The 10,651-nt window shown below is 42.4% G+C and overlaps 1 protein-coding gene across 1 annotated transcript; it reads right to left on the bottom strand.

Moving 5' to 3' along the window:
* Window positions 1-425: 425 nt before the first annotated feature.
* On the bottom strand, window positions 426-2,998 carry Rtp1 (receptor transporter protein 1). Its single transcript, XM_027951419.2, has 2 exons — window positions 2,727-2,998; window positions 426-945 (listed from the first exon to the last, which is right to left on the bottom strand). Exons 1-2 carry the CDS (start codon window positions 2,996-2,998, stop codon window positions 426-428), a joined length of 792 nt encoding a protein of 263 aa, XP_027807220.2.
* Window positions 2,999-10,651: the final 7,653 nt, after the last annotated feature.

Here is a 10,651-nt window from a genome sequence, read left to right as displayed (position 1 = left end):
AAGGCCTTTTGATATCACCTAGTCCTGGAATTTTCAAACATTTTTAAGGCAGTTAACCTTTTTTTCATACAAATAACTAAAGTAGAATTCCACCTAAGATGCAGCTGTTCTGATAGAAACAAGAGGAGAAAGTAAGAATTGGGGGTGGGTTGTTGGACCAGGAGTAGGAAACCCACCCACTCAGTCCACCTTCCAAATCCAAAAGTCCCTAAGGCACCTGCACAGAATTTTGGGATACTTGATCTTCCTTTGAAACACCCCGATCTATCCCAGATGGGGAACATGGGTAAACTGTCCACAGTCCCCACTGAGACAAGGACAGCATTAGAGCTAGAACTTGATCCCATTCCCAGGCTAGGCCTCTTCTCGCCCGCTCCCACCAGCCAGCAGACCCCACCCCAAGCCTCTGGCCCACCGAGGAGGGCTTAAAAAGAACTGCCGAAGGAGAACTGTAGGTAGATGATCAACAGGAGAACGGTGGCCCAAAACAAGCACCAGGGAACAGAGCAGAAGTTGCAGCCCGAGCCCTCCTCAGCCTGAGGCTTGGTGGGACTGGGCGCCCTGGAGAAGGTGTAGGTGGTCGCCTCCTCCTCCAGCAGCTTCTCGCTGGGCTTCCAGTGCACGATGCCCTCCTGGCAGGCCTCGCAGAACTCTCCCCGGTGTCGTCGGTGGTCCTGGCGGCTGGCCACGTGGATGCGGTACTGGCCGCCGCGCTCCCCGTAGCACTGCTCGCGCAGACTGGTGATGAGGTTGTCCACCAGGCTCTCGATGTTCTCCTCCAGCATGCTGGACTCGTCCAGTCGCGCGGTGCCACACTCGTAGCACAGCTGCTTGAAGACCCGCATGCGCACGGAGCCTGCGCGCTGGGCTCTGTCCAGGTACATGTGGAAGAGGATAACCACGTGGGGCGATTGCCAGGTGTGCCAGCACCAGGAGCAGTGGAACCTGCAGAGAGGGGAAAGGAAAAGAAGACCGGACTGTGTGGAGGCAGAAGAAACAGGCCCAAGAAGTGGGTGAAGGGACGTAGAGGGTCAGCAGGACCTGGAGGTGGGGGCGGTGTGTTGACAGCCCCTTGGGTTTATCAGCCCCTTGGGTTCCCCAAGAGGCTGCCCAGCCGGCCCCATTGTTAGCACCCCTGGGGCTAGAACAGGTTCCTTGGGAGTGGCATCCCACTGTGCTGTGTCTCCTGGGTGCTTTACAGAAGCCTCTGCCCCCTCCATCCCAGTTTCTTCAGGACTTGCTCCCAGATCTTTCTCTCTGGGCATCATTTCTCATCTGTAAAATGAGTGCACTAGGTGAGTCCTTCCTGCCCAAACTGCCTAGTAGTCTGATACCATAGGTACAGCCCTCATCAGATAGGAAATGCACAATCTATCTGCACATTCCTATGTCAATGCTGTCTGAGGTCCAAAATCAGGAAAAAAAAAAAATCACATTATCACCTATCAGTCTCCAAGTCAGTGCCAGAGTTAATGCACGCCAAGACCTAGAAGTAGAGGCAGTCTGCACCCAGAGGTCTATAATTTCCCAGGCTAACTGGGTCCAGCTGGGGATCACAGGTCACAGGCCAGGGCTGGGAAAGCCATAAACCCTCCCTACTCAGTCCCCCAAGTCTTTCATGTCTTCAAGAAGCTTATGAGTCCTTCAGGCAAGTGGCATCCTTCCCATCTGTTGATTTGGGAATTTGATGTTTTCATGTTCATTTCTTCTTATTTATTCATATCATTTTGGGACTATTTTTCCCTCTCAGACTACTAAACTTGAATTTTAAAATGTCAAAATCTCAGAAATTTCCCAAATAATTCTTCATTTTTCTCTGAGATACAGAACCTAAGAGAGCCATTCATGTACATACAGCCAGCGGGGCGCTGAGCCAGTGCCCAATAATGCTTCTTGAATTGAATTGAATTGACTGGACCAAGCAAAGCAGGAAGCTTTGCTTCAGACTCCAAGCTGAACCACTCAACCTCCCCATCTTATGTCCCAGAGGTAAGTCTTGACCCTATGGACAAGACCCACAGACAAGAGTAGTAGAAGTTTGTCTCAGATATTATTGCATATACAAAGCACTTAGGGAATCTTATTAAAATGCAGATCCTGATTCAGGTCTAGAATGGAGCCCAAGATTCTGCATCTCTAGCAAGTTCTAGATGATGCTCCCTGGACCACAAAGCAAAGAACTAGAACTAACCCTTCATTTTGCAAATGAAGTCCAAGAAAAATATTGAATTGCTCAAGAGCCATGGAATCAATAGTAGAGCTACTTCTAGAACACCATGTGTGTTTGATATTTTAAATCAAACCAAGCTGAGTTAAATAGATTAAAATTGAACTGGCCCAGGAGCAAAGCACAAACCACACCATGGACCTCAAGCCTCCCATCTCTCAGTTTTCAACTATTTGTTTTTAAATATTAAAATCTGAAAATGTGCAAGGGTGTCATAGTTTAGGACTAATAATCTATCCTACCTCTTGATTCTCTGGATGAGGAAACTGTGAGGAAAAAAAAATTACGCAGGAGATGGATCAGTAGAAGACCTGGAATCAAAGCCAGGCATCCAAGCTCCCTTTGGGGGACTCACTCTGCTTCCCAGTCTACACTAGTCTGACAGTGAGATTGAAGCTAAGCACTTGGGTTCTGCAAATCCTTATCTTTCCTTGCAAGGTACCCCAGGGCTAGGGACTTGGAGACTGCCTACGTGGCCCCTACTTTCTGAGCTACTCACCTGCCTGAGGCGTGCAGTTCCAGGTACTGCTTCCAGCCAGGGGCCAGCACATTATGCTTGAGGTTGGGGTCAATGATGAGGTCCCAGCTGTCAGCTGGCTTAGCTTCCTCCATCTTCTCATAGAAGACTTTCTTCCACTCACCTGTGGTCACACTTTTACACATATCCTCGTCAGTGTTAAGGGAGGGCAAGCTCCACTTTAGTGAGAATGTGGAGAATGAGGGCAAGTGCAGGGCAGGGCAGCGCAGTCTCCACGGTCTAAAAATCCTCATCGACAGGACCAGAAGGAAGCAGGACCCAGCTCCCTCCTTTGTCCGCAGAGGAACCTGTTTCCAAGGCAACCATGCAGGGCGCCAAGAGACAGAGCTTGGAGAGGAGGGAGTCTCCAAAGAGGTGTTTCAGGGTCCGAACTGAGACTGCAGAGGCAGGATTTGCAGGTCTCAGTGATCCAAGACAGCACAGGGGCCTGACGAGGCTCTGAGCTTCAGACCATTCTTACCTTGGCCTGCAAAGGGCATGGAGAAGTGAGGACTTGAGAGGTGGCTCAATTTCACGTTGTTGCCCCTGGAGGCATCATCAGTATCTGGCTGCTATGGTAACCATGATACCTTAGGGAGTCAAGGAGAAATAAGATGTGGGAAGATGTAGACTGCTAGTAGGTAGAGCAATAATAATAAACTTTTTCTCTGCACACTTACCCATCCCATGACTGATACACTGCCATTTAAAAAAACATAATTGGAGATCTCTTAAACCACAGTGACTATTAACATTGTACAGATCAGCAGCTTGGGGCTCACCTGGCCCATAAATAGAGCTTCTATTGAAATCAAAGATGTAGACCCCATATCGATTCATTCATTTATTTATTTCACATATACTTATGTACCAGCTCTTATGCCAGATGCTTGTTCCCGAGTATATACCCAATAACCATAATATGATGGGATTCCTGCTGTCAGGGCCACGCAAAAGAGCAGCCATCTGTGCACTAAGGTAGAAGCCATTGCATCAGCCAGGGAGGAGTAGACAAGATGATTTCCAGGGTGATTTTAGAGGGGCATTACACACAGAGAAAAACTGCCTTTATTATAGGTAACTGCTACTTTTTAATAAATTATTTTTCCTTAAAAATTCATATGGAGTTATTATAGAAAAATTATAAAAATAGATAATATTAAACAAAGGTAAGACTCTTCCATCATACTCCAGCCAAAATGATTATAATTAATATGATGCAATTTTTCCACACATGTATGTATGTGTATATATAAAATCTACATACACATTGTGACATATTAAATAATAATATATCATGAATATTTTTCCAGGTAATTAATATTATTCCAAAGCAGTATCATGTAGGGTGCCTACATTCTGTTGTATGGATAGGCACAATTTATTTAGCCAATCTAGTATTTTGAGGCATTAAAGTCTTATGTCAGTCCCTTACAAGTGAACCATGTATCTGTATAGTTTGATCAAGAAGTTCATGAACCTAGATTCCAAGCACCAGAGACAATGCTTCATGCAATCAGAAAACATGCCTCAACTCCATTCTTCAAAAGTTTGGTGTAGCTAGCAGAATCTGAGCAGGATCTCCAAACAGTGTGAATTATGGACAGCCTGCAGATTCTGAAGTTTGGGGGTTTAAAAAAAAAGAATAGCCTAAAAATCCAATCTCCCCTCTGAGGAGAGAGACCAAAGACCACCTTCCAAGTGCTCCAATGCCTCTGCATGAACCCTTGATACCTTGATTTATATTATTTTAACCTGCATTGATTTATCTTAGCAATAAGATAATGAGGACGCAATGTACAGATCTTGCATCGCTTACTGAGGTTTTTTTTGTTGTTGTTATTTTTGGGTTTTTGGGGGGTTTTTAATTACCTTATGTCTTCATAAGTATCCATTCTGATACACTTAATGTGCATCTTTTCATTTTGGTAAAATATGTGTGGATGTTATATGTAGATATCTTTTTAATTTGCATAGTAACAGTAATCACTATATAGTACTTACCAGGTACCAGCCATTGTCCTAAGTGCTTTATATATATATTAATATATTTCTCCTTAATAACAGTCTTTATTTAGGTAAAATATTTTTCTTTTTTTAGTTGTCAATGGACCTTTATTGAATTAATTAATTTATTTATATACAGTGCTGAGAATTGAACCTAGTACTTCACACATGCTAGGCAAGTGCTCTACTACTGACCTATGACCCCAGCCCCCCCCCCCAAAATTATTTCTTACCTATGATAAGAAATAGCAGCAGCAGCTCCATTTTATAGGTAGGTAAGCAAAAGCAGAGAGATTGCCCAAGATTCAGTAGCTAATAATTAGTTGAACTGGGACTTGAACCTATATGACTATCTCCAAAGCCTCAGCTTTAAATATTATGCTGTCCAGCATGACATCTAGAACATAACAATTGCTAATTAAATATATATCCCTGCCTTATTTTCACTGAATATGGACATTCTGGACTCCAAGGATTAGAGACTCTAAGAATCCGTATCGTTTCAGCAAAAGGTTCACTAGGCCACTTGGCGATAGTCCCCTATAAGAGGCGAGAGAAGAATTTGACCTTCCCGGCTCCCTGCTACCACTGAGGATGCTGCACACTTCTGGATTTCATGATGCAATAGCGTCCATAGACCCTGATGCTCCAGGTAGATATTTTAGAACTAAAAGAGAAGTTTAGCTTAAAATCTTGTCCAAAAAATATGGTACAGAAAGTCATCTCTACAGATACACACCAGCCCTGTGAAACTGTCATCATCTGAAGCCAAGCACCCTGCTTAGTGGAAAAAGCACTGAACCAGGAGTCAGGAGATAAAAATTCATACTCCTGCTCTGCCAGGGTTCTGTGACCTTGGGCAAATCTCTGTCTTCTCTGCCTTCATTTATCTGCTCAACAAAGAATTAGAGTAGATGACAAATCTAAGATCCACCCGATGGTAGCCATAGATAGTTGCAGAAAGATTTATACTTAGAAACCAGGCTCCTTGGAGAATAGGAGGTAGGATGGAGGAGGAAAGCTTCCAGGGCAGTGGGCCAAGTTGTGCCTGGAGCCAGGCTCTCTCTCCTTGGGGCCTATGACATAGTTGGAGAACACTGGGGAAAGTGTCACTCTGCTAGATTTGTACTGAAAATAGTGAGAAGGATAGAAATCAAATCTAGAAACACTGAACATTAACACTGGGAAGAACTTCTAAGTTCTTTGGATACTTCCTTAAACAGTTAATTCTTTGGGTTGGCCTTTTTGTCTCTGAATTAAGGCAGTCGACCCCAAGATAAGTAACTTAACCCCCAGATAACAGACTTAACCAGCCTCAGAGTTGTGAACAGGAGCTACCTCAGGTGGCAGGCAGCCACAGGCCAAGGTAAGAAGGCTGGTGACTCTCCAGAAAATATGTGAAGCTGAAAGGAACTTTCAAGAAAAAGCATTACCCACATCCAGAACAAATCCTCTAAAAGTATTTTGCAGTTGGTTGCTACAATAAACAGTATGATGAAAAACAAGACAGAGAGTAAGAATCACCAGAGTTGTGTGTGTGTGTGTGTGTGTGCATGTGTGTGTAGCCAGCTGATGCAATCCCCATTGGCACAAATTAAGTTTAATTTAGGACCTGAGCTTGCGATGCAGAGGCCGGTGCAATACATCCTACTGTATAGCAGTGTTTTCTCTAATAAAAATAGTTCTAACAAGATAAAAAACATGTGCTGTTGCAACTTGCTCTTTATTAAGAGAGCTCTGATGCTGCGGAATCCACAATTTAGAGATTGCCAATCTAGCCATCTTTAAAGCTATGGGCCTCACTCTGATCATAGTTTAAATGCCTAAAATGATTTAAACCAAAACCCCCTACCAGAAAATAGAGCAATTATAAGAAAAGAAAGAAACCTTGTCTCTACTTTGTTATTTGGCTCAATAGAAAATATTTTATAAGTGGTATTATTTTATAAAAATGAAAACTGTCACTTAAAGATGATACATTAATAAAAAGTGATTTTCAACCAAAGACAATTCCCTGTGGTGTCTAAGTGGCATTTTGAGAGTTGGAGGGATATGTTTGGGGGCTAGGCCAATGACGAGAAGAGTCTAGTAACACTCAGTGACCAGGAACCAAGAATCTAAATGTGCCTAACTGTCCCACAACAAAGAATCTTCCTTCCCAGAATGTCCCACCTATGCTGAGCCAGCACAGTAAGCCTCTCCATGATCCATCGATTGAAAATGTCCAGAGAGTAGTGTCAACTTTCAGTTCAAAGGAACCATGATTTTCTTCCCTGGTGGAAACCTTTTTTCTTTGTGAACCAAGATCTCAACAACAGCAGAGTTCAAAGCTATTGGGTTGGGAAGGGACAAAGAATCACTAGTATACCATTAGGGATAATATTGAGATTGTCATTTCTTTTTCTATCTATCCCTTAATCCTTGGAACTGGGAAAAAGCAGCCTTCTATCTTGGCTGCAATTCAGAACATGTGTCACATTCAAGAGAACATTATCCCAGCCCTGGAAGGTGCTGTCACCCAGTAGCTTCTGTAATTGAGTCTTCCAAAGATTATCCCACTATTGTACCAGGCCAGCTACTTCAGGGTGATGGACCATATGACAAAATTAATGAATTCTATGATATTTAAAATGAGTCCTGGTCAGAAGCAATGCTGGGTGGAGCACCACAAGGGTAAACCAGGCATTCTCCAACTCCACTGCTAATGCCCAAATGCCTATAGCAGAGATGGACATTGGACCCTTGATCAGGGCATGAGTCTGTGGATAACCAGCCCAGCCAACTACCAGGTGTCCAGATGATTACGCAGACCATTTCCATTAAAACAGTGATCTATTTTGATGGGATAGACCATGACTCTGGATATGAACCGTCTTTCTTTCTCTACATTGCCTCTACCCTTGGTGAACTTCCATGATGCCCTTCTCACTATTCTGGTTTTCCTGTCTGGCCACTGCACTTAGCTGCTTAAGCTCCCTTGCTATATGTTGGTTGGTTTCCAAGAAGGCGCATTGCAAAAGGAAGGAAACGGAAGTTTCTGGTTGTCTTAAGGTTAGAATAAGAAATCCAGAACATCTCTCCTGTCATACTCTATTGGTGAAAGCAGTCACAGGGCCAGCTTTATTCAAGCAATGGGAAATAAGCTCTCTCTTGATGAAGAATTGGCTTGTGCCAAAAGGGAAGGAAGGAACTGGTGGTGACCATCTTTGGAAACTCTTCCACAGCGCCTACTTGTTTCCTCATCTTAAAATAAACCTAGTGCCTTCATAAAGCTATGTCAAATTTTATCATGGAAGTAGAGGCTGACACTATCTTTCAAAAAATAAAGCAAGTAAGGATCAGAAGGCAAAATAGCCAGAGTAAACCAATCCCCCAAACCCATTTCCAAAACATAGCCACAAAGGGACAACGCATGGGCTCCCTATGGAGCACAGCAAAAGTAAGTATCACAGGCTCTCAGCCCACTCTACCACCAACCCCTGCATGTGCAGTCATGATGTATAGGAATCCCTTTCCCTCCTTCCCTCCTTTCCTCGCTACAGCCATGAGCTTCTTTTTAAAGCTACTGCTCAATTTTGTGAGGCCTGTGTGCCTGCCATGGACCAGGACACTGTCCAGACTATATCTATATGGCCTTATAGCCCATTTGTCTGTCACAGTCCAAAAGCTAAATTCCTATAATCTTCTCACTTATGAACACTTATCCTTATAAAACTCTGTGCTTATTTTTGAGTATGTGACTTGGTCTTTGAGACAAATATGTCAGGAAAGTTTCTATATCTACTACCAAGGTTTTGATATCTACTGTCAAAGAGATGGCAATGAAATCAAGATCCAGGTAGTTAAAGAAGAGCATATATGAGAAAAATTAGAAAGTCCTCAAAAACTATTTTCCCCATGTTCAAAATATTTGATCCAGGATAAAACATAGCTTGCTTTCCATTATTTAAAGAGGCAAGGCTCAGCAATGTTACTGTGGGAAAGGACAATTCTATTCATTTATTTCATTCAAAACAACAAAACAAACCTCTGAATTCTCAGCTACTATATGCCATGCCCTGCTCTGTAAAGGTGAATTATTGTCCCATGGCCCATGTCCAGTGAATATCCATCAGCCAGGTGACCAGTCTAATTCAGAGCCTTCTATGACCTATGCCAGGAAGACTGAGTCTTAACAATGTTCCTGGTGGCAGTCACTACTGTGGACACGTATCCTACTCAAGATCAGATTAGCTTCCCAAGGTGGTTTTAGAAACATATGCAACTGCTCAGCTGGGCAGCTTGGTTTGGGAGGTCTAGGAGGAACGAAGGCCCTGTGCATTCTCGGGAAACCTTACTGTGGTTGATGTCAGACTTACAGAATTCAGAGGACAGAGCAAAGCTCTCCTGCACTGTCCCATCAAGTCTCACATCAGTCCACCGAGAGGCCACCTAGGATGCATGTCCATAATTTTTCCTTCTTTTTCCTGTTCTCCTTTTTGTCGTCTCCTCTGTGATCTCTTCTGCCCTATTGTTCTGTCTTCAGGGCTCTGATTCAACTTTCCAAGTGGAGCATCTACAAGCAAACAAACTTTCCTCTTGCTAACACTGACCACTTCCCATTGCATATCCGTCATCTCCATTATTACTCTAACAAAGTTTATGTCTTTGCATCCTATTATATAAAAGGCCTTCTACTCACTAAGGTAAAAGGAAGAAGGAAAGTAGAAAAAGGAGAAAATTCTGTCTTGACATACACTGCCTTCCCTCTGACTAGGATCTTTTCAAGTAAAGCAATAAAATGAGAAAGCTTGGTTCTCTTCTTTGGAAATTAGAGAAAACTCTCTGGATACCAAATGTGCATTTCATGGTAGACACAAAATAATTATGGATCACATTTGAATTAATTACTTTGGCTACTTCTCTATCACATGACCAACAAATATAAAGATGTACAGAACAGAGTCAAGGAGAACAAGGGGATCTTAGAGATGTCTCAGAATCATCTGAACTCCTGTGTCTTGTAGCCATGGACCACTAGTTTAATCATTTGTGGTCAGAAATTTTCCATGTATTTTCATTTCCATTGTAATGACAACTTTATACATAAAAATTAGTTCAGGGGCTGGGGTTGTGGCTCAGTGGTAGAGCACTTGCCTAGCACATGTGAGGGACTGGGTTTGCTCCTCAGCACTACATAAGAATAAAAATAAAGATATTGTGTCCATCCACAATTTAAAAAAATTTTAAATAGTTCAAATATGTTCCCCTTATGGCCTCATATACTTACTAGTAAATGTATATATTTAGAATATATAGTGTAAAAAACAATGTGTGATTGGCTTAGAATGGTTTATCCAGGACTCTAACTTTACAAGGCAAAAGAATTTTCTATTAAAGGAATTTGACAATCCTGGGGAGCTATAAGAGTTAAATAAAATTCCATTTATTCAACATCTATCCATTGGTTAACTCCTGCATGCTAGACACTTACAGACTGTGAGAACACAAAGACACAATATGCTTCACTCTAATCTCTCAACCTCGTTTTCAGGGAAATTTATAGTGTTGATAAAAAATAAAAGACCACAGGGATTCCCCAACATCTGGAATGTTGCATGATGTATAGGAGATGCTCAAGAAATGTTTCTTGAATGAATGAATAAGAGTATTGCTGGATATCACATTCTAATGCCCAGCTTCTCAAAAATGAATTAATTATTCAGAGGTGTCTTTTGAACTTAGTGGAAAAAATAAATAACATTTACTCCCCTCCCATTTTCATCTTTCTAAGGATACATAGTACTCATTTATGGAGTATAGTGAAGCATTTCAATACAAGTATACAATGTGCAAAAATCGGATCAAGGTAACCTCAGTCATTTATCATTCCTTTGGGTTAGAAACATCCAAAACCTTCT

The sequence above is a fragment of the Marmota flaviventris genome, chromosome 8 (genome assembly GCF_047511675.1).
Source record: "Marmota flaviventris isolate mMarFla1 chromosome 8, mMarFla1.hap1, whole genome shotgun sequence".
NCBI lineage: Eukaryota > Metazoa > Chordata > Mammalia > Rodentia > Sciuridae > Marmota > Marmota flaviventris.
Note: the sequence above shows the minus strand (reverse complement) of the source record. Positions and strands in the feature narration are given on the sequence as shown.

Coding starts and splice junctions, on each gene's coding strand:
- Rtp1 (XM_027951419.2), bottom strand. CDS start 2,998: ATGAGGATTTTTAGACCGTGGAGACTGCGCTGCCCTGCCCTGCACTTG. Junction 946..2,726: donor GAACTGCACGCCTCAGGCAG/GTGAGTAGCTCA, acceptor CCCTCTCTGCAG/GTTCCACTGCTCCTGGTGCT.